The sequence below is a fragment of the Scyliorhinus torazame genome, chromosome 2, assembly GCF_047496885.1.
Source record: "Scyliorhinus torazame isolate Kashiwa2021f chromosome 2, sScyTor2.1, whole genome shotgun sequence".
Lineage (NCBI taxonomy): Eukaryota > Metazoa > Chordata > Chondrichthyes > Carcharhiniformes > Scyliorhinidae > Scyliorhinus > Scyliorhinus torazame.
Genome location: NC_092708.1, coordinates 218,797,737 through 218,822,550, shown reverse-complemented (window position 1 = coordinate 218,822,550; position 24,814 = coordinate 218,797,737). Strand labels below are relative to the sequence as shown.

Below are 24,814 nucleotides of genomic sequence, written 5' to 3'. Positions count from 1 at the left end.
CCAACAGACAGATTGATGCTTTGAAATGTTAAACTAAAGCTCTTAATTACCAAGGGTTATAGAGAAATTTCAGTTCCCTGTAATTTAAAGTTCTACTGCCCTTATTTACCTCCAAGAGGCTAAAACCAGTTAGGATACAGACCAAACCGATATAAATTATATATGCCATCATAGAGAGTTGCTTTTATGACACAAGTGGTCTTTTCTCATTGCACATTTCATGCTTCAGCACCCAGTGAACTGCCAATAAATCTTGAATGCAATTAATTGATGTCAAATAAATGTATATATATGTTATCTATTGTTTCTCAGGCTACACAGGCAACTGGTGCACTGACATTTAGGGAATTTGATCACTCTGTAACAGCCAGCTGTTATTCTAGCTGCATTACTTGTACTAGAGCACAGACCATTGTTCTCACACAAGGCACCATTTCTTCCACAAGCTATGTATGGGTAGTACTTACCTGTTCTGTACTTCCAGGTGTTTTAGAGCGGATTGCTCCTGCACATTGACTTGGAGTTTCTCAAACTCCTCTGCCATCAGAGACTTGGCCATGGCAAGTTCAGCATCAAACTGCACTTGGATTTTCTGACGTATCACTACAATTTCCGGTGACTGGTCATTCGTAAGGCTATCCTGGAGCTGCTGGAGGTGAGTTTTTTCTTCTTTTAGCTGTGCCTCAAGATTAGAAATCGTTGCAAGCTGTTCTTCTTGAAGCTTATTCATTTCTACATTTCTCTGGTTAAACTCCTGCTCTAAAGCTCGTCTCTCTTCCTCAAAGTCACTGATAAGCTGATTGCGTAAAGCTGAGATTTTCTCTTCCTGGTTGACTTCTAGCTCCTCTCTTAAAATCTTCAACTCACGTTCTTTCTTAATTGTACATTCCTGCATTTTAGCTTCAAATGCTTCCCTGCTGGCATGAAGTTTGCGATTTGTTTCTTCCAGTAACTTATCCTGAAAATAAGTATAACAGGAAATTATAAAATTAATTTTCTATTTGCAAGGAGGGGGAATTAAATCAAATTCACCTGTTTGTGACAGTTGAGTGTAACAACATTAATGTGAATAACAAAATCGTAAAACAGTTAAAGCACAGGAGGCCACCATTTGCACCCACCAAGTGGCTCACCGGAACATGGTGATATAGTGGTATTGTCACTTGACTAGAAATCCAGAGGCCCAAGCTAAAGCCCCAGAGATATGGATTCAAATCCGATCACAGAAAACATTCAATGAATCGAAAACTAGTCTCATGAAACTAGCATGATTGTTGTAAAAATCGATCTGGTTCACTAATGCCCTTTAGAGAAGTAAACCTTACATTTTTACCTGGACTGACATTTATGGATTCCAAATCCACGGTAATGTGGTTGAATCTTAACTGCCCGCTGGAATAGTCTAACAAGCCACTCAGTTCAAGAGCAATTGGGAATAGGCAATGGCTTTGTCAATGATTCCCACATCCCAAGAAAGAATTTAAAAAGTTTGTGTGAGCTCTCTGAAAGTGCAACTAAGCTACATTCACTACCCACTCTTTCCCCACAGCCTTCGGGCACTTATCTAATTCCATTTGAAAGCCACTGAATCAGCAATGCATTCTAGATTCTCACTACTCTGTTGTCTGGTTCTGAATCCTTCCAACAATGGGAGGTTTCTCCCCATCTACCATGTCTGGATTCCCCATAATTTTGAAAGCCTCCATCAAATCTCAACATTCTCTTCTCAAAAGGAGAACAATCGCAGCTTTGCCTGTCTAGCCACTTAACTAAAGTACCCTAACCCTAAACCATTCTTGTAAACATTTTCTTCAGTCTCAATTTCTGATGATAGTCTGTCAAAAATATTAATTACAAGCAGCAACTCCAAGAAATACCTCAACTACACTTCTACTTAATAGATTACTTTTAATGTTTCAGAACCCTTGCTTGGATTTCACTGCTTTTGTTCTAGGCCAATATATGTAAGTTTATCTCAGGATTAGCTTGATACACAGTGAACAATGAAACATTATCGGGTACAATCTGACAGTGTTATTTAAATTGACTGTCGGGTAATATTACTACAGCTTTATTTATAATAAAGAGTGAAGAAAGCAAACTAAGATTTACCTGGTTCATTTCCAGTTTGATTTTTTCTTTAAGTTGTTCAGTGAGCTCCATTATGGCTGTCGCATGATCGCTCTTCAAACATTCAATCTCTTCCTGCAGACAAACAACTTTCCTTCTTTCAGAATCTAATTCAGCCTGTTTTGATATCTTCATCTCCTCCAACCTTTGGAGACACTCTTCCATCACCACCTCTACCTCCCGGGCAGTCTCCTGTGCACACTGGAGTCGTAACTTGGTAATCTCTACAAAATAAATTCAATGCATTTAAAGAGTAGTTTCCCCCCCAAAAAATGAATAATTATTTTAATTTTTAAAAAAGCTTTTAAATTCATTTTTATGGGATGTGGGGTTCGCTGGCTGGGCCAGCAATCTTTGCCCATCCCTAAGTGCCCTCGGGAAGGTGGTGGTGAGCTGCCTATTGAACAAACAGGAGTCCAACAATTCTATTAAAATATCCATTCACGCAATTGGCTAGCCACATTTGCTAGTATTTAGTGCCAATCGGCAGCTGCCCGAGAAGATGACCTGCCGACTTCTTGAACTACTAGTCTATATTTTGTAGGAACAACTATAATGCTGTTTTTAGGAAGGGAGTTCCAGGATTTTGACCCAGTGACAGTGAAGGAACAGCAAAATCAAAGGATGATGTGTGACTGGCAAGGAATTAATGCAAGTTTAAGAAGCACTTTGCAAATTACAACCAAGAAATAAAAGTATGCACATAACTGCACAGTATTGAAAGAAATTTTAGTGGTCAATACATTCTCAAATTTTAACTCCGTTGCTATAACACTGAAAAATTGTGCAGATTTCAAAATTCCACTGTACAAATGTATAACCCACCCAAAGGAAGGCCAATAGCCTGTAGTGTGTGGTACCGACAACTAAAGCCACATCATTAGTGTGAATCCTGATCAAAAGTGCCTGACTGGCAATGGTTTTGAAAGCATCAAGCAGCATGCTAAACTGAAACAGAAAACAAAAGGGTGAATGGTGGTTGGGGGGAGGGTGGGGTGGGTCTATGACTTTTAGTTTACAATGACATTGGAGTTTGGAATTTAAGAGTTCTGTTTGACAGGCTTTTCAAAATCAACTTTGCCATAAATCTGGCGAAACGCGAGTATGCCATAGCCACAGTCACTTATTTAGGGCATATATTGGGTCACGGTTATATGCTGCAGAGGGGCCAAGGTTCAGACAGTAATAGACTTTGCAATATTGAAGTCAAATAAACAAATGCTGCGATTTCTGGGTATGCATGGGCTCTAAAAAAAACATTGTTCATAATTTTAGCATAATAGTCACTCCAACTGTTGAAGTAAAATGTGACATCAGAAAGGATGGAGTCATGCCAAATGGTAGTTGAAAAGTTGAAGGTCATTTTAATTAATGAGCCAATTCTTGCAGCCCCAGATTTTAGGTAGTCTTTCAAGGTAGCTATCGATGCTAATGGCAGACATGCAGGAGCGGTGCTTCTCCAAGGTGATGCTGGTATGGGACAGTTAGCTAGCTACATCTCCAGAAAGTGTGATAAGCTTCAAAGTAAGTATGATATCTGGCCAACAAAAGGAGGATTCACGTGTTGTACTAGCAATTGAAAGTTTGAAGTGTATGTTTGGATGAGCTGGTCTTTACTGACCATAACCCACTTGTGTTTCTAGAAAGGTTCAGGACAAAGAACCAAAGGCTATTCTATCAGAATTTGATTTTACAACCATTTACACTAAAAATTGGCTATGTTGCACAAATAAAACAATCAAATCGCTGATGCTCTGTCCAGAGTTAAACAAAAGGTTGTAGGAGAGAAGGAAGGTCCCGAGTTGAGATAATTCTATGACGTTTGAACAATCCTGAAGCCTAATTACCACATTGTTTTTGTATTATAACACAGCAGTGGGCCAAGTTGAGACAGGCAGTGCACACTCCACACTTCCTGGTCAGAATAACACAGTAGGTCACACACATCCAGAAGACATCATACTGAAACAGGAACATGAAACAGGGTGGGTATAAAAAGGGGAGGGGGGGGGGGGGGGGGGTTGAAAAGAGTCACCTGGTCAAGGGCCTACAAGGAATAAGAGTTGGAGCTGTCTGAATGCTTGCAGAGGAACATGAATGGAGAGAAAATGAATTTGACGACCTGGTCAGAAACCCGAAAGGAAATGTGTTTGATGACCTGGTGAGCAGCCCGAGAGGAAATTTGGTGAATACCTGACTTTGTATCTTGCGTGGTGTGTGACCTCAAATTGGAACACAAACTGGGACTGGCTGAGAATCTGATCTTGGTCAGGGGTTAACTTTCCAAACAGACTAAGAGACTTTGTCTGTTTTGGTTTGATGACACCGGTAAATAGCTTAGTTATCTGGTTAAATATATAGGGAAAATAATGTAAAGGTAGTGTTCAACAAAGAACTAGGTTTTGTTTGTTTGATTTCTATATGGTTTTGAAGTGGCTTGCTTATGTGGAACAGACTTTACGCCAATAAATAGACAGTTACCATGTGGTTTACCTGAACCCTGGTGTTGAAGTGTCCTTAAATTCCCTGCCTACAAATTCCCAGCATAATGCAATGACCTTGCCAATGTTCCAGTATAGGAATAAGGAGCAGAAGTAGGCAGTTCAGCCCTTCGCGCCTGCTCGGTCATGGCTGATCTCTTCCTGGTCTCAAATCCACCTCACCACATGTTGCCCACATCCCTTTAACCTGTTTTTTTTTTTATACATCAGAAATATATATCTCCTTCTTAAAACTATTTAATGATTCAGACTCCACCGCACTATGGGGCAGCGAGTTCCACAAATTGGCCACCCTCCGCGAGACATAGTTCCTCCACATCTCAGTTCTAAATCTACACCCTCTCAACCCATGTCCGTGACCTCTTGGTCTCGATTGCTGCACAAAGGGAACATTTGGTCTACAATTACTTTATCAATCCCTTTTAGTATTTTATACACCTTGATTAGATCCCCTCTCATCCTTCTAAACTCCAGCGAGTATAAGCCCAAACTGTTTTATCTCTCCTAATACATCAATCCTTTCACCCCCGGAATCAATCTGGTGAACCTCCTCTGAACTGCCTCCATGCCACCACATCCTTCCTCAAATAAAGAGACCAAAACTGGACACAATACTCCAGATATGGTCTCACCAACACTCTATACATACAGTAATTCCTCACTTAAGTTCTAGCTGTGTCCCTGACAAGTGTAATTCGAAGTTAAACAACTTAAAGCGAACCAAGTTTTCCCATTACAATAAATGTACAAGCTGTAGTTGGGTTCTGAAGGATCTTGTGCAAAAAACAAAATTATACTCTAGTACAATGGTGGGAAACCTGTGGCCCATTGGAGTTCTGACTGTGGTTCATGAGGCATTTTGTTGACAGTGAGAAAACGGAGTTTGCAACCGGAATTTGCAGAGTAGGGTGGATAAAAGAACGTGAGAAAGAGCGAGTTTATATAACAGCAGTAGTAAAGGTTTTCGGGGGCTGGATGGTTTATTAATAGTAAAGGTTAATAAAGTGTAAAAATAAAATAAATACCTAAAGCACATATCTGTGGAATTAAGAAGTGTATAACTTTAGTTGTAGCTGGTATTCGCTTTGATAAGCAGAGTAAATTTTAATATATACAAGGTAAATATAAACATTTTTTTTTTCCATTTGAAGTTGATGACAGTTCAATATCTGAATGTTTTAACATTTTCTGTAACTCATTACGAAATATTTGGTGTATATTAAATTTTAAAAACTTATTCACGGATTAGTGCACATGCCTGATTTCAACCTTGCGACCCACTGAAGTGAAGGAGGGCCACTCATGTGACCCACTCACTAGCATAGGTTGCATGTCACTGCAGACATGGAAAGTGAGCAAGGGAGCCAGAAGCACTGAGTGGATGGGTTGGAGAGGAAAGTGGGAAGGAGCGGGAGGTAACCACCAAAAGGAGCCGTCGTGTCACTCAATGCTACACAAGCCCCAGTGTGAAACAACAAAGTGAACCAAAAATGAAGTCTTGATGCGAAATGCGCATACAAATTCTATTATATCTGCACCGTTAAAGCAAACAATGATTAATGTAACTTGGCTTCCTGTGCGATTATGAATAATTATGGAATATGAAAATTATGTATTTATTTAATAAACTGTTAGTTAAAACATTTGTGATGTTAAGAACTTGCTGAATTTCAAAACAGCTGTACGGTAAACTTAATTACCGTAAAGGTTTATTTTTACAAAGGGCGGGGGGGGGGGGGGGGTTAAATGTGATGGAATCCATGGTTTATAGGACCAGTGACAGCAGTGTGAACGAGCTGTTGTTTGACCAGATGACTTGTCAAATGTTCTGTTTAGTGCACTGACCCTGATTTCAAGGCATATGTTTTTTGAGTCAGACCCTAATTGAAAGGGAAATGCAAACCGAAACTTCAAACTTCTGTGGAAACGGAAACTCATCAAAAGCAGATAAAAGATAACGGCCATCCAAGTTCAGATCACTGAGTGGTGGAATGCAGGCAAGTTGAAGTAAACAAAGGCTGGATCCAGGAGCTGGCAATAAGCAAATACATGATTCCTGCTGTTGCTTCTGTTACTCAAAATAATGGGTGACCAGGCTCACCCATATTGTGCACAGGGTTGTCACAAAGGATTCAGATAAAAAGGGAATAATGGTGAATCCATGCCACTCAGACGGTTGTGGGCAGAGCTGAGGCGGTACTGGAGAAATGTGTTATTTTAATGAAGACCACATTCATGGAACTTAGGTTCAAGGGGAAATGCTGGTGACAACCAGTGACTAAACATTTGAAGAAAGATGAGTTGAAATTCTACCAAAGGACACAGACCTTCAAAAGGCGTTGGAGCCGAAATTGGACTGCCCAGTAAATCCATGATATCTAGCTTTGTTGCATCTGCTATCAACGTATGATTTGCAATATATATTGAACATGATTTCATTGCCAGTTTAATTAGTTTTGATTTGATTGTTAGTTATAAGGCAAAAACCGGGAATTCTGGTGGCGACAGATAGGTGGGGGTCGCACGTTTGGTGGCTCCTGCTGGAGCTTTCTTTTTTTGGTCCTTTTCAGCCAGTTTTAGGGGGTAATTTTATATCAACGGTCTCCAATAATTAGAGGATGTCGAAAATCGAAAGGAGGAATACGGTACAAAAAGGACTGAGCGCTAGACCACTTGAGAGCTCAAGTTTGGTGCGGAGTTCTGTAGGAAGAAAGGTGGCGGGGGCAGGCTAGGCGGGTGGGGTTGAGCCCATTACGGTGGACACGGTGACTGAGGTGATGGAGTTTGAGCTGCAGTTTGCAAAGCATTTTGAACGGCATGGGAAGGAGATGATGGGAACGCTCAAACGGTTGGTGGGTGATACGTTGGCCTGATAAAGGAGGCTCTTGGAAAGCTGTTGATGGTTGTGCAGGAGCATGAAGAGGCGTTGAAGGGAGTGGAGGCAGTATTGTCGCAGCACAGCGACCAGCTCGATTCAATGGGAGAGGTGCTGCAGAGGGTGGAGGAAGGTAATAAAGGGCTGAGAGCCAAAGTAGAGGACCTGGAGAACAGGTCATGGTGGCAGAATATTCGGATCGTGGGACTGCCTGGAGGCATGTTTCGGAGATGTTCGCCAAGTTGTTGGGGAGGTGCTTGGAAGGGGATGGGTAGGGGACAGTGGGACAATGTGTTGGGAATTTTTTCTCCTTTGTTTGGGGGTTATCGTGTTTGGTTGGTTTAGAAGGGCTGGTGTTGGGTGGTGGGGTTCTGGTGGCTTTTGTACTAGGTATGTGGCAGGGAAGGCGCTCTGGTCGAGCCTGTGTGGACAGGTTTCGGTGGGCCAGGCATGTGTGAATGATTGGGGGGGGGGGATGGGAAGTGTGTATAGAGGAGCAGTTTCGAGAGGAAGTGGTTGGAGGATTTCCAGAGCAGGGTGGGCAGGGTATCTGGCCGATAGTAACTAGTGGTAGGACTTGGTCCCTCTCCTGGGCAGGCCAGGGGCAGAGGTCATGGTTGAAAGGAGGAGTGAGACACCCCCAGAATGGTAATGTGGAACGTACGGGGGCTGCGTGGACCGCTGAATCAGAGGAGAGTCTTCTCGCATTTGAAGAGCTTGAGAGCGAACGTAGTGTTGTTGCAGGAGACCCATCCGAGAGGTGAAAGACCAGGTTCGACTTCAGATGGGTTGGGTGAATCAGGTGTTTCACTTGGACTTTTGATAGCAGGGCCCGGGGGGTAGCGGTACGAGTGGATAAGACAGTTAGGTTTCAGATGGAGGGGCGGCATGGTGGTGCAGTGGTTAGCACTGCTGCCTCAGGGCGATGAGGAGCCGGGTTCGATCCCGGCCCTGGGTCAATGATGAAATCTTGGAAGGTTGATGGAAAGTATGTGGAAAACCCCACTACTGAGATTTGGTCAGTAGAAAGGAACTGCAGACGTAGTTTGACCATTAGTCTACAGGGAAAGTGGTTCGCCAGATAAGGCGGGCAAAGGGTGTGGTGTATGAGAACTGGGAGAAAGCCATCGCTTACTGGCAGGGCAGCTCTGTCAGCAGGCAGCCTCAGATCCAGGATGGAACGAGTGGTGGCGCCGTAACAAGTGAACAGGGCTTTGAGAGAATTTTTCTCTTAATAAGAGGTTGTGTTGGTCTGACTCTCTGGGGAATGAATCAGATCTGTGGGAGTTCTTGGAGGGGCTGGAATGTCTTAAAGTCAGAGAGGGAAGGGCTGGAGGAGCCAGTGGAGATTGAGAAGGTTCGGACAGCGAAAGGGAAGCTGCAAACGGGTAAAGCACCGGGACCGGTTGGGTTCCAGGTGGAATTCTATAAGAAGCTCTTGGATAGGCTGGTTGTTGGTGGAAATGTTTGAGGACGCAGTGGCTAAGGGTCGCTCCCGGAGATAATGGGGCAGGCATCTTTTTCGCTGTTGTTAAAAAAGGATAAGAACCCGGGGGAATGTGGAGCGTATCGGACAATATCCCTCTTAAATGTGGATGCCGCTTCGGTTGGAGGAGTGCCTTCTGCAGGTGACTGGGGAGAATCAGACGGGGTTTGTAAAGGGTAGGCAGCTGTCCTCGATGTCCGGTGCTTGTTAAACGTGGTGCGCTCCCCCCATCAGGGGGTGGGGGGGTTATAATGTAAGGGGAATGGACGTGTGATAGGTACCTGATTGTTAAGTGGCTGGGACCATGGAGGCAATGCTGACACACTCAGGTACCTACCATACGTCCATTCCCCTTACATTATAACCCACCCTTTGCTGCTGAGGACACTGTAATGTACTAACAATGTGTTGATCATAAGATCAACAAGGAGGGAATTGCAGAAGGGACTTTAGTTGGCGGATTAGCTGCCTTAATACTCTGTATTCATTTTAACCGGCTGCTTGACTATATTTCATGGAAATAGGCACTTGGCAAAGCATGATGGATCTTTTGCCTTATTTTTTAGTCAAGAGGTTCTGTATGAAACAGTCAGAAGGTCCTACAATGTAAATAAGCATACAGGTGCACACTTTTGCTGACAACAGACAATTATTATTTTTCTTAGGCGAGGAACTCGAGGCCTGCTTATTTTTTCTGTCTTTCTGCTTATCTAAAGAATGCATTTTGTCCGAGATATTGCTTACTGTAACATATAAATTGCTTGCCTTACCTCACTGGAGGGGGGACATTTGGAATGACTTTGGTCTATCTAATCCCTCCATGAACTTCGTGTTAAATAAAGGACCTTTCGCGAAAACTCAAAGTGCTGACTATTATTTTCTTCAACAGATGGCCTTTAGGTAAATGCAGATGCGGAACTTTGCAAGGAAGGTTTTCCTGAAGTTTCTAGTGACACCTCCCTCCTCGTTGTTGGAGTGGGTGTTGTCAGTGATGGGATTGGAGAGGGAGTTAATCGCGATGATTTATGAGAAGATTTTGGAAGAGGATACAGCGTCACTGGAGGGGGTTAAGGCCAAGTGGGAGGAGGAGCTGTGGGTGACATTGGAGGAGGGATTGTGGTGTGTGGTGTTGTGGAGGGAAAATGCCTCAAACTCATATGCACAGGGCGCACCTGGTGAAGTTGAGGATGAGCCGGTTGTTTGAGGGGATTGAGGACACTTGCGAACGGTGTGGGACATCCGGTCAACCATGTACATATATTCTGGACCTGCCCGAAGATGGAGAAATTTAGTAAGTCATTTTTCAGTACTATGTAGGCGATCTTGTTCTTGGATTTGGAGCCCAGTCCCCTGGGGGCCATATTTGGCGTGTTGGACTTGCTGGAGCCGCAGACAAAAGCAAGGCAGATGTTTTAGCCTTCGCCTCGCTAATTTCTCACAGGCGAATCTTGTTGGGGTGGAGGTCAGCCTCTCCGCCCAGTGCCTCAATATGGCTTGGAGAGTTCCTATATTTGGAGAAGGTTATGTCTACCTTGAGGGGTTCCACAAGAGATGGGGTCTGTTTATTCTTCACTTTGAGGAGGGGTGGGCTATTCTTTGAGTGATTGGAGTGTTGGTTGGTCATGTGGGGAGGAGTTTCTGTTGTTGTTTGCATTGTTTTGTTTCATGTATCAGATGTTAAAAAACGAATAAAAATATTTTCCAAAAAATGTTATAAAGCAAAATCTTGTCCATTGCTTTGTCGTAGCGGTTGATCAATAAATTTGGCCCTTTTGGTTTGTTGGCTCCACGGGGATAAATAACAATAACAACTTTCTGTTATAGGTATTTAGCCAATTCTTTTTTCAGCCATAATTACTATTAATTCAACAATCTAAGCTCCTGGTGAGGTTTAACTATTACTCCATGGTGTGGCTTTACTTCTAGCAAAGCTGAGAAAGATGTTCCCTCCCTAGCCTTCTAAAACCAACTGCTTCTAGCAGAACTGAGAGAGCTGCCATCTCGCACTATCTACAACTGCAATCAAATTAGACAGACTAAAACTTAAAAGCTACTCTATTTTACAAGGCCCCAGTTGCTAAGCAACCACTGCTGGTTTACTTATTCTTCCATAGTCCTCTCTAAGCAAAATAGAAACAGCTGGAATTTAACAAACCCCCACAAATGCAAAGCATTAATCTAACTTTAGGTTTCACCCTTCCAGGCACAGAAACATTAAGCACTTAAAACAATACTTTATTGCAAATGTTTACCAATACAAATATAAATCCCTTAAAACTACCTTTGTTTTCTTAACAGGAGTGACACAGTGGTCAACTATCTGGTTGGAATAGGATTGGGGGAAGCAGGAGATGAGTCTCATGGACAAGAACAGCTCAAAGCAGCATTGAAGGAAGTGGGATAAAGTCTAGAGAAGGATGAGATTTCAGGACTAAGGCATGAGAAACATTGGGGGAGTTTATCCTGAAGGGCTAGGAAATGGAAAGGAAGCAGCAATGGCAGCAGCACAAATGGTAAAATTCCATGAGCTCTTCAGACTTATTGTTGGAAGTGAGGGTGGAGGCAGGGAGGATTGTTTAAGATGATGGTGAAGAAACGGTAGGTATTATCTTTGTGCTCTTGGATGATCTTTGAACAATCATCAGTTTAGCGATCACAAGAATGGACCAATAATTCCTTAAGCGGTCCCGCCAATCTGACAATGGATAGTCACACCAATTGTTTGCAAAAGTCATTCAAACCCACATCCCTTAGACTTAAAGGATCAAAATGAAGGGTAAGACAATAATCAACTGCATGTGGAGAAGGATATTAAAAGTGGTGCAGAATGTGTAATTTAGTAAATTGGTAGATGCAAAAATGCCATGATTAATTGTAGGTTAAATATTGTAATTTGAAAGTTTAGTGGTAAGTGACTGGAGGTCAAGCTTTTTCCAGGGGTGGACAGAGAAGTAGGGTGAGGAGTGGAATTTAGGCAGAGAGAGAGAGACAAGACAAAATGATGAGATTGACTCCTCAGTGATAGTAACAGGAAGACTTGTGAGGCCATATCAGACGACAAGAGCAAGGGAGTAGCCATAAAACTGCGAAGCAGAATTTACATGGAAGGAGTGCTGAGGCAGGAAGGAGGATGGGAGAATAAGCTCGAGAGGAGATAGTAGAATTGAGATGGAGATCAAAACCACAGAGGTGGAAAGTCATTCAATGCAGAGGCTGAGGGAAGAAAGCAGAGAAGATCTCTTCTTTAGAAATTTGGAATGGTATTTGGATGGGTGGTACATAACAAGAATTTTAAATGAGAGACATGAAGGATGGAACAAAGAGAGATGCTCAAAGGAAGAGAAGTTGCAAGAATCAGGGAGACAGACCAAGGGACAGTTTATAGATAAAGACTGCACCACCAGTGAGATTGTTTGAGCGAGTCAAGTGGTGAAAGGTATAGCCAGGCAGGGAAACCTCTTTGGCATAATATGGCATCCATATCTAAGACTTTCCTGCCTGACAGATATTAGGAGTTTCATTGTTCATGGCCCATGTTAGGCGTTTTAGTTGCTGTGATATGAAGAGTCTAAAGTTCTGCTCCTTTTTCACAAACACACATTTATTTCATTCCAACAGCCTTTGCACAGAACTCTAACTATACATCACCTGACAGAGGCCACCTGAAGCACTTTTACATATCAGTGTCAATTAATGGATACTTAACATAAATGAGACAACTAATTGCAATGTCTCTTAACCCATTACTTAACAGTCTCCCCTTCCTTGGAGAAAAAAAAAATTAGGTGAAAACAAAATTTCAGGCATCTCAAAAACACACATGATTTCCCCCCATTTTTTTCGTTTGGACGAGAAAGAAAAAGTCACAGCAACAAGCACCCTTCATTAACAATATCCAAAAAATTTCTGTGAACTCGCCCCTCTTTTCGTAAAACAGTCTGACAGTTGATAGCTCCTGTCGACTCATATAATTTTTGTTATTTCCCCTCTGTCCAACATCTGCTTCAAACTTGCGATGTCTATCCGTAACCTCTTTTCATTGACACTTTTTGTAGAGTGCACATTTTCCCACAGGGATTTATTGTCAATGTGACAGTCAATAGGTATATTACCCAAGTCCCCTAATCCCAAAATTTCTGGCAATATCATACTTATATAAAAGTCCATATCCCCCCGCCTCTACAAGGCTTAACGTCTCAGCAGCCAAAGTGCTTTTTACCACTCTCCTTATTTTCTTTGTTTCCCACAAGCGGGCAACATTTAACATTGTTCCCCAAAAGGAAAATTATAAAACCTCCTGCGCTTGAAACCCCATCACATAAATTTGCGTAGGACGCATCAGTATAAACTATAAGTTTCAAGTGCCTACGGTCACCTAAAACCAGTAATTTCAAAACACACTCCTGCATTTTTAGTGTGGCCAACATTTATTTGCTCTTATTATGTCTCCGACTTTGGGATCATTCATTTTTGTATTCAACTCTAAGACATCAAAACTCACATCCGGTCTAGCCTGTCTACCTAACCAGTTCAGTAGGCCCAATTAAACTTCGCAGTTGCTCTTTTTCTATCTTTGAAACCATTGCGTCTTTTTGTGAAACTCGGCCATGACTAATTGCTATTGGGCTGATGCTTTCCAAATAACATTGCTGATGTAAAGTTGCCCCTAACTGAGTCTGTCCAATTTCCAGTCCAATATATTTAAATGCACCGGAAGCCTGACTTCCAACCCTGAATTCTTTCCTCAAACCAGAGATTACTATAGCTTCAAAATCACTAGTCCCACCACACAAAAAATCATCGACATGCATCATAAAAATGCCAGAAAGATTTCCTTTATAGTGCAAGTAAAACATTGCAGGATCTGCTTTCAACTGGCAACAGCCTAACCTTGTGGCTAATAGAGCCAAGAAGATCTTTAAAATAACCTTTCCTGCTGTAGGTGAATCTACTCTTAAATCCTGATCTTCTATGTTTTCTTCAAATCCCCTTGCCACAAGCCTGGCCTTTGCCTTATAAGTTCCATCCGGAAGAACCTTTTCCGTGCAAATCCATCTGTGGGATAGAGCTCTTTGTCCCCTATCCGGTACTTCCGTGTATACCCCAAATTCACTCCAACTATGCAATTCTTGCTGTTTAGCTTCTTTGATAACTTTTTCATTTAATTTATTTGAAGCCACCAAAATCTCACGTGCATGTGGGCTTCTACTCCTATTAGGATTCATAGTCCTACTCATGTTCCAAGATCTTGATAAACTACGTCCTCTCTCCTGCCTGGTATCTCGTTCTGTACTGCTACTGCTTGACCTTTCCCTTCTGCTATGGGATGTCCTTTCAATAGTTCTCGACCTTTTCCTGTGGACCTGTTCACTATCCGATGTACTATCTGAACTGGCACTGCGTTTCTGTGGCATCCATTTTTCCCAATGTGTCGTTTTCCCAATCCATTGTCTTGACTACTTCCCCTGAATGCTGTACATTCAACCAATGTTTATACTTTCCAGTGGCCATCCCTGCTCTACTAATAACAGTTGCATCCTTCCATTGACTAGACCCTTCAGAGGCAAGTATGTCACTTTTGTACCAACTTTTGGCAGTTGCCCTTTCGGAAAAATGGCCTGTTCTAATTCATCAGAAGTGTTGTGTTCCTCCACAGAATCCCTGTCTATATCAGTTAATTGGTCCTCAAGGTTCTGTAACACATGCATACCAGATGACTCTGGTTCCTCGTCATGTCTGTCTGCTCTGTCTAAATTTGAAAATTTGTAATCTGTACCCATTATCCTTGATGAATGTACCCCCTCAGTTTGATTACCATGTTGCAAAATAATTGTTTTGCCATCTATGCCTATGATCTTCCCGGGGCCTTTCCATTCATCAGAATTGTCTCTCTTATAGTATACCATGCCTCCTTGCTGAAAAACGGAATCTGATGGCCGTAAGTTATGTCTTAAAGCTCTGCGAATTTTTTCAGAGACTTCTGCTTCCAAAAAAGCTTTTCTACTGCTATGTAATGCATTTAAATGTTCAGCAAAACCAGAGCTAATTGTAGTCCCCTCCCAAGCTGGAGGCTGGTCATCCAAAATGGATGGAATTTTAGGATTTCTACCAAACACTAATTGATAAGGACTATAGCCCCCAACCATCTGCAATGAATTCTTTGCATGTACTGCCCATGCTAAAGCTGAATTTAGCCTGTAATTTGGTCGATGTGCCAAAATTTTCCGAAGCATGTCATCGATGACAACATGATTTATTTCACAGACATCATTACTAAATGGCTTTCTGCAGCCGTATTCATAACTCTGATATTCATGTTTTCACACATATCCGTAAACTCATCATTAGCAAATTCTCCCCCATTGTCTGTAAGGAATTTTGCCGGTGGACCCATTCCTGTCCCTATCCTTTTTTCCACGATTTGATCCAGAATTACTCTCTTTTCTTTACTTCGGACAATCGTTGATTGACTAAATCTGGTTGCTAAATCTACAAAGTGCAAAATAAATATATTATTTGCTTTATCCCAGATCTTAAGGTCCATGGCCACAATGTCGTTAAAATCCCTGGCCAAAGGTAGGGTTACTATCGGTCGTGCTGGTGTCCTTCTGTACTTCATACAAACTCCATAGCGGTCACTAACCTCTTCTATCAGTTTAGTATAGTCGTCATCCCTTACCCCGGCATCCTTTAATACATTTTTCAGCCTCCAAGGAGACGGATGTGCAAATTACCTCGGCAGTTTTAATACCACAAGCTTTTTATCAGCTAAAGTCCCATTTTCAACTGCCATTAACACATCCTTAACCACTCTACTTGAAATATTATTTGTCAGTAATGGAATACAATAGTGTCCCGACTGTGTAAATTGTAAGTCCACCGTCTTTCCAAAAACTGTTGCCTTATCCTGTTCCATATCCAGTTTCATGTGTGCTTTCTTCATCGACGGTCTGCTCAGAAGCAAAGGTATCTCACTTGATACAACATTCGTGCCAATGAAATGATTCACTCTGGCAATATTGCCAGGGGTCACCACTCTTTTCAGCGACTTCAGAGTATTATCATCTCCAAACCTGAAACTTGTGGAACTTTCAAATTCCTTAACCTTGTTACGATTTTCAGCATTCAAAGAGTCCAGGTAACATTTTAACCAGTCAATTCCACACACAGTAGATGTGCAGCCACTGTCCAATACAGCACAGTTGAAGGATTCTGCAACCAACACCCTCATTACCGGCGTAAAACTGCTTGTCAATATGACAATGCCTTCTTTCTGGTCACTATCTTTTTCCTCTTCTGACTCTTCCGTGTCATGTGTCGCTTCAAACACTCTAACATAACTAGTTGGACAGTTGAAAGCATAATGGTATTGAGAGTCACATCGAAAACATTGATTTATCATGCCCCGTGCATTTCTGGGGTTCATCTTCCTATTGTAGGTTCTAACTGGGGTTCTGTCTTCATCATTTCCTTGTCTCGGTCTCCTTCTATAGTCTTGAGCCATACAATTTCACCATCCTGTTTGTAGTGTATCTTCCATATTCTGCCTTATTGCAGGCTGACCTATTTGGGTCATCAGAGCCATCGGAATCGAATGTTTCCCCAGAAACTTTTGTAAAGCTTTTGTCATCTGTTCGAATAAGGTATCCTTATCAGTAAACTGAACTCCTGTCAAAACCAGGAGCCTATCCATGTTGCTCACTCTAGCACAGTCAAGTAATTTAAAGGCCAACACAGACTGTGGAAATTCCAGGTTGTGTTTCTGCAGCCTTTTATATAGCCTGCCAAATTCCATTATGTAGTCTTCCATGGAGATATCCTCCATTTTCAGGAACTTATCAAAATCCGACCATGCTTCATACGCACTTAACAAGTCATCTTTCTTATAAATCTTATCCATATAATGTAATAAAGTCTCAAGACCTTCTTCTGAGTCTGACTCTTCCAATTCCAGCTCAGAAAGCACTTTGTTCAGATTTTACTGCCATATGGTAGAGAAAGAGCCAATGCCATATCTTGTTTTCTCTTTCCCAAAGCAGTTACCTTAGTCCACATAACTACTGCACTTCTCCATTGGTCGTACGATTCCCTTTCAGAAAATAAGGGAGGATATTCATATCCAGCCATCTTCATCCTCGATTCAGCCATATATCCCTTTTTTTCTTTTCTCACTCACTCCTTGGTTTGATCTGGAAAAGTTGTATCTTTCAACCCTTCACATTTACACAGTAACCATCCTCTGCTACCAATTGTTAGACGTTTTAGTTGCTGTGATATGAAGAGTCTAAAGTTCTGCTCCTTTTTCACAGACACACATTTATTTCATTCCAACAGCCTTTGCACAAAACTCTAACCATCCATCACCTGACAGAGGCCACCTGAAGCCCTTTTACATATCAGTGTCAATTAATGGATACTTAACATAAATGAGACAACTAATTGCAATGTCTCTTAACCCATTACTTAACAGCCCATGTTCATGGACCACACCATCAACAGAGTTTAAGATTTGATACTCTCACTTGTGGGCAGCAATCAATTGACAGCTCGCACAAGCTAAATCAGGCATATTCCAAAACTAGTTCTCAAATCACTGATACAAACTTCACATAGGCCAGTTCAAATTCTATTAAATGATTTGCAGTGAAAGCCTGGTAGATAAGGCACATTGACTTAAAACGCAAGTTAAGTGGCTTTGATTGGATGTTGTGAAATATATAAGATTCCATGTATGTGAATAAGTTACTGTATTTGAAGATTTTATACCTTTAAGATGCTCTTCTGAGAGTTGAGCTTGTAACTGATCTAATTCTAGCCCATGTTTTGCCAAAAATCTCTGTGACAATTCGCTTTCAATCTTCTGTATTTCTTCTTTGTGCATCAAAGAGGTGGCTTTCTCCTGTTTGTCTTTCTCCTCAAGCTGCAGTCGAAGTATTTTTATTTCTTCCTGAAATTAAAACAGAAACATGATCATAATGTTAATATAAAATGTTAATCGCTGCACGATGGCAGTGGTTAGCACTGTTGCCTCACAGCGTCAGGGACCCAGGTTCAATTCCGGCCTTGAGTGTATGTCTGTGTGGAGTTTGCGTTTTCCAAGTGTCTGTGTGGGTTTCCTCCGGGTGCTCCGGTTTCCTCCCACAGTCCAAAGATGTGTCGGTTGGCCATGATCAATGTGCGGGTTATGGGGACAGAGTGGGGGATCAGGCCTAGGTAGAGTCCCGTTCGGAGGGTTGGTGCAGACTTGATGGGCCAAATGGCCTCCTTCTGCACTGTAAAGATTCCAAGTTCACCAGCTGCTTCAAGCTTTGTCTTTGCTTTTTGAAAGAAAATTTTGTCTCCAGAGGAAAGTACCGACAAGTCTACAACCATTTTGCCAAAATATTTGGAATCTGGGATTTGCACCACATTGAGAACAAAGGATTAGGAGTAGGTGATTCAGCCTCTCAAGCTTGGCCCACCATTCAATGAGATCGGGGTTGATCTACGTTTTAACATTTGAACTCCATCCACACACTGAACTAAGGTACTTTGTTGAATAAGAGAATGTTTTAATTATAAAATGTATGCATGTAAGAAAGAGAAGAGACTTTTATAAATTTGTTTTGGTATGAACGTATCTATTACACAGAAACAACAATTTTTTTTGTGGTTCAACTATTCAACATAATAATGTTTCTCAGGGGCTCCATCAGTACTCCTGGGAGGTCAAAAGGTACCCGTGGCCAGAAATTTTTTGGAAGCCCTGCTTTTGTTCCTGTGCTGTAATTTTTCTTTGTTCTTTAGACAGATAAATGAATGGGCAGGGAGCAGAGGGATGCAGATCCTTAGAAAATAGGCGAAAGTTTTAGATCGAGGATCTGGATCGGCGCAGGCTTGGAGGACCGAAGGGCCTGTTCCTGTGCTGTAATTTTTCTTTGTTCTTTGATCAATTTTCCACTAGTCCAAAACAGATGAATTTACACATTGCTAAATTCCATGTGTCAATCTTACCCACTCTATCAATGCCTCTTTGCAACATTTTGCACCTTGTATACCAATTGCTGTGCCACTTTGTTTTTTTTATAAATATATTTTATTGAAATTTTTTTTTCCCTGAGCAACATTTTTCCCGCTTACAAAACAAACAAAACGATAATAACAAAACAGCATTTTTAAAAACGTTTTAACAATAATAATAATAATAATACACAAGTAACAAAACCTCATACTCTATTGACCTATACTCAACTAAACCTCCTCCCCCCCTCCCCCCTGGGTTGCTGCTGCTAGTCATCTGTCTTCCCTCTAACGTTCCCCTAGGTAGTCGAGAAATGGCTGCCACCGCCTGGTGAACCCTTGAGCCGATCCTCTCAGGGCAAACTTTATCTGCTCCAGTTTAATAAACCCCGCCATATCGTTTACACAGGCCTCCAGTCCGGGGGGTTTCGCCTCCTTCCACATGAGTAGGATCCTGCGCCGGGCTACGAGGGACGCAAAGGCCATGACATCGGCCTCTTTCGCCTCCTGCACTCCCGGCACTTCCGCAACTCCAAATAGAGCTAACCCCCAGCCTGGTTTGACCCGGGCCTTCACCACCCGCGAAATCACTCCCGTCACTCCCTTCCAATACCCTTCCAGTGCCGGGCACGCCCAAAACATATGTGCGTGGTTTGCCGGGCTCCCGCCACACCTCCCACATTTGTCCTCCACTCCAAAGAACCTGCTCAATCTTGCCCCCGTTATGTGTGCTCTATGGAGCACCTTAAATTGAATCAGGCTAAGCCTGGCGCATGAGGAAGAGGAATTTACCCTGCTTAGGGCATCAGCCCACATACCCTCCTCTATCTCCTCCCCTAATTCTTCTTCCCACTTTCTTTTTAGTTCGCCCACCGACTCCTCCCCCTCTTCCCTCATCTCTCTATAAATCTCTGACACCTTGCCCTCTCCGACCCACACCCCTGAAAGCACCCTGTCCTGTATCCCCTGTGTCGGGAGCCGCGGAAATTCCCTCACCTGTTGTCTAGTAAACGCCCTCACCTGCATATATCTCAAGAAATTCCCCCGGGGTAACTTATACTTTTCCTCCAGTGCTCCCAAGCTCGCAAAAGTCCCATCTATGAATAAATCTCACACCTTCCTAATTCCCAACTGGTACCAGCTCTGAAATCCTCCAACCATTCTTCCTGGGGCGAACCTATGGTTGTTCCTGATAGGGGACCCCACCAGGGCTCCCCGCACCCCTCTCTGTCGCCTCCACTGTCCCCATATGTTCAGTGTTGCCGCCACCACCGGGTTCGTGGTGTACTTTTTCGGTGAGAACGGTAGCGGCGCCGTCACCAGCGCCTCTAGACTCGTCCCTTTACAGGACCTTCTCTCCAGCCTTTTCCACGCCGCTCCCTCACCCTCCATCATCCATCTACGTATCATTGCCACATTGGCGGCCCAATAATAATCTCCCAAGTTCGGTAGTGCCAGTCCTCCTCTGTCCCTACTGCGCTGAAGGAACCCCCTCCTTACTCTCGGAACTTTCCCTGCCCACACAAAGCTCGTAATGCTCCTATCTATTTTATTAAAAAAGGTCCTGGTGATTAAAATAGGGAGACATTGAAATACAAATAAGAACCTCGAGAGGACCATCATCTTAATTGCTTGCACCCTGCCCGCCAGCGATAAAGGCTGCATGTCCCACCTCTTGAAGTCCTCCTCCATTTGTTCTACCAACCGTGTCAGATTAAGTCTGTGCAAGGTTCCCCAGCTCCTAACGATCTGAATCCCCAGGTATCGGAAGTTTCTTTCCACTTTCCTTAGAGGCAAGCCTTCTATCTCTCTACTCTGGTCCCCTGGATGTATCACATATAATTCACTCTTCCCCATGTTTAACCTATACCCCGAGAATTCCCCGAACCTCCTCAAGATTCGCATAACCTCTATCATCCCCCCCGCTGGGTCCGACACGTATAACAATAGGTCATCCGCGTATAACGAGACTCGGTGTTCTTCTCCCCCTCTAGTCACCCCTCTCCATTTCCTGGAGTCTCTCAATGCCATGGCCAGAGGTTCAATTGCCAACGCAAACAACAATGGAGACAGCGGGCATCCCTGTTTTGTTCCCCTATATAATCGGAAATACTCCGATCTATGTCGACCTGTAACTACGCTTGCCGTTGGTGCCCCATAAAGTAGTCTAACCCAGCGAATAAACCCGTTCCCAAACCCAAACCTCCTTAACACTTCCCATAAATACTCCCACTCCACCCTATCAAATGCCTTCTCTGCTTCCATTGCCGCCACTATCTCTGCCTCCCCCTCCACTGAGGGCATCATTATCACCCCTAATAGTCGTCGCACGTTAACATTCAATTGTCTCCCTTTTACGAACACTGTCTGGTCTTCGTGCACCGCCCCTGGGACACAGTCCTCTATCCTCGATGCCAGCACCTTTGCTAGCAATTTGGCGTCCACGTTCAATAGTGAAATAGGTCTATAGGACCCACACTGCATCGGATCTTTGTCCCTCTTCAAAATTAGCGATATCGTCGCCTCCGACATTGTCGGGGGTAGTGTCCCCCCTTCCCTGGCCTCATTGAACGTCCTCGCCAACAACGGGGCCAACAAGTCCACATATTTTCTGTAGAATTCCACCGGGAACCCATCAGGCCCCGGGGCCTTCCCTGCTTCCCAGTCCCTTAATAACCTCGTCCACCTCAATCGGCGCCCCCAGGCCTGCCACTGCCTGCTCCTCCACTTTCGGGAACCTCAATTGGTCCAGGAACTGCCGCATCCCCTCCTCTCCCTCCGGGGGCTGAGACCTATACAGTTCTTCATAAAAGGTCTTAAACACCTCATTTATCTTTCCTGCCCTTCGCACAGTGTCTCCCCTTTCATCCCTAATTCCTCCTATCTCCCTCGCTGCTGCCCTCTTTCGCAGTTGGTGCGCCAACAGGCGACTAGCCTTTTCCCCATATTCATACCCCCTCCCCTGTGCCTTCCTCCACAGTACCTCCGCCTTTCTGGTGGTCAGAAGGTCAAACTCGGTCTGGAGTCGTCTCCTCTCCCTGTACAGCTCCTCCTCCGGGGTCTCTGCAAATTCCCTGTCCACCCTTAAAATCTCCCCCAGTAATCTATCCCTTTCCTTGGCCTCTGTTTTCCTTTTGTGGGCCCCAATAGAAATCAGCTCTCCTCTGACCACCGCTTTTAGTGCTTCCCAGACCACTCCAACAGGGACCTCGCCGTCATCATTGACCTCCAGGTATCTCTCGATACACCTCCTCACTCTTGCACACACTCCCTCATCCGCCATCAGTCCCACATCTAATCGCCAGAGTGTTCTCTGCTCCCTGTCCTCTCCTACTTCCAGGTCCACCCAATGTGGGGCATGATCCGAAACCGCTATGGCTGAGTATTCAGCTTCTTCCACCCGAGAGATCAACGACCTTCCTAAAACAAAAAAATCTATCGGGAGTACACTTTATGGACGTGGGAGAAGAAGGAATACTCCCTTAGCCCTGGGCCTAAGAAATCGCCATGGATCCACTCCCCCCATTTGGTCCATAAACCCCTTCAGTGCCTTGGCCGCTGCCGGCCTTCTTCCAGTCCTTGAGCTGGATCTATCTAGCCCCGGGTCCAGCACCGTATTGAAGTCCCCTCCTAAAATCACATTTCCTGCCTCAAGGTCCGGGATACGCCCCAGCATCCGTCTCATGAACCCCGCATCGTCCCAATTTGGGGCATACACATTAGCCAACACGACCTCCATTCCCTCCAGCCTACCACTCACCATTACATATCTACCTCCACTATCTGCTACGATGGTCTTTGCTTCAAATGCTACCCGTTTCCTCACCAAAATGGCCACCCCTCTGTTCTTTGCGTCCAGTCCTGAGTGGAACACCTGTCCCACCCATCCTTTCCTTAGCCTAACTTGGTCCGCCACCTTTAGGTGCGTCTCTTGGAGCATAACCACGTCTGCCCTTAGTCCTTTCAAATGCGCGAGCGCTCGGGCCCGTTTTATCGGTCCATTCAGGCCGCTCACGTTCCACGTGATCAGCCTCACTGGGGGGCTACCTGCCCCCCTCCCGTGTCGACTAGCCATTACCTTCTCTAGGCCAGTCCCATATCCCGCCTCCGCGCTCCCGCTCGCTCCCCCAGCGTCGCATTCCGCCCCCGACCACCCACTCTTTAGCCATTTCCTTTTGGATTTCCGCAGCAGCAACCCAGTTGTCCCCCCGCCCCCCCCCCCCCCCCCAGATCCCTATCTAGCTTGATTGCTCCCCCCATATCACTTCCGTAAGTCAGCTGACTTCAACTGACCCCGGCTACTCCTGCTCGCTCCTCGACACCCCCGGTGTGAGGGAACTCCCATCCGCCTTGCGCCTGTTTTCCCGCCTTATTCTTTCTGGCGCGGGAACATCCCTTTACCTGACCCGCCTCTTATGGCGCAGCTCCCTTTCCCCTCCCCCTCTCCTTCCCCATTCTCCGACTATGTCCTGCCTCTCCCCCCTCACCGGCGCCCACATTTCCCCAGTGTCCCCCCCCCTTCCCTGTTTACTTCTCGATTAACTTTCACCATGACATTAACAAAAACAATAATAACAACAATAACAGTTCCCTGCAGCATCAGTCCCTCAGTTCCGGTCCAGTTTCTCTTCATTGATGAAGGACCATGCTTCCTCCGCCGTCTCGAAATAATAGTGTCTCTCCTGATGCGTGACCCATAGTCTTGCCGGCTGCAGCATCCCAAACTTCACCTTCCTTTTGCGCAAAACCTCTTTGGCTCGGTTGAAGCTCGCCCTCCTTCTCGCCACCTCCGCACTCCAATCCTGGTAGATCCTTACCACAGCATTCTCCCATCTGCTACTCCGCACCTTTTTAGCCCATCTCAGGACCTCTTCTCTGTCCTTAAGGCGGTAGAATCGCACAATTATCGCCCTCGGTGGTTCTCCCGCTTTTGGTCTTCTCGCCGGGATCCGATTTGCCCACTCCACCTCCATGGGGCCCGCAGGGGCCTCAGCACCCATCAGTGAGCTCAGCATCTTACTTGTGTACGCTCCACAGTCCACTCCTTCCACACCCTCCGGGAGACCTAGTATCCTAAGGTTCTTCCTTCGCGCTCCATTTTCAAGGGCCTCAATCCTGTCAGCATACTTTTTATGAAGTGCCTCGTGCGTCTGTGTCTTAACCGCCAGGCCCAGGACCTTGTCCTCAATACCTGACACCTTCTGCTCCACCACGCAAAGCTCAGTCTCCTGGGTCTTTAAAGTCTCCTTAAGCCCCTCAAGTGCCTGTAACAACGGGGTCATTACCTCCTTCTTCAGCAGGTCCACGCACCGTCTCACAACCTCGTCCTGCTCAGGCCCCCATGTCGCCTGCGATTTCTCCGCCGCCATTTTGTTCTCCACTCCCTCTGACCTTGTGGTTGAAGATTCTTTGGGCTGCAGCCGCCGCCGCCGGTTTTTCCCTCCGTCGTTCGGGGGGGGGGCTCCCTTCCCTCGCACCGGGTTTTTCGGCCGGCAAAGTCCCCGTTGGGGGCTCTAAAAGGGCCCGAAGTTCCGTCGGAGCTGGAGCCGCCGAAACGTGCGGCTAGCTCATCCCTGCCGCAACCGGAAGTCCTTGCTGTGCCACTTTGTGTCATTAGAAATTTTAAATGTAGCGCTTTTATTTCTTCACCCAAGTCCTTAATGAATATAGTGAAAAGGCTCAGTTCAGGTCACTGGGGAACACCACAGCCAACCTGTTCACTGGAATACCTATCAATTATTCATATTCTTGGTTTCCTATTAATTCCTGTCCAAGTCAATAGGTTGCTTCTGATTTCATGCGCTCACATTTTTGTTAAGCTAT

At 44.5% G+C, this 24,814-nt stretch overlaps 1 protein-coding gene across 1 annotated transcript in view; it reads right to left on the bottom strand.

The window, feature by feature from the left end:
• The window catches only part of LOC140395958 (pericentrin-like), a 401,239-nt gene that overhangs the window by 248,337 nt on the left and 128,088 nt on the right, over window positions 1-24,814 (bottom strand). Inside the window, 3 exon segments of the mRNA XM_072483987.1 lie at window positions 468-958; window positions 2,113-2,354; window positions 17,759-17,939. Of these exon segments, the coding sequence (XP_072340088.1) occupies window positions 468-958; window positions 2,113-2,354; window positions 17,759-17,939 (914 nt within the window).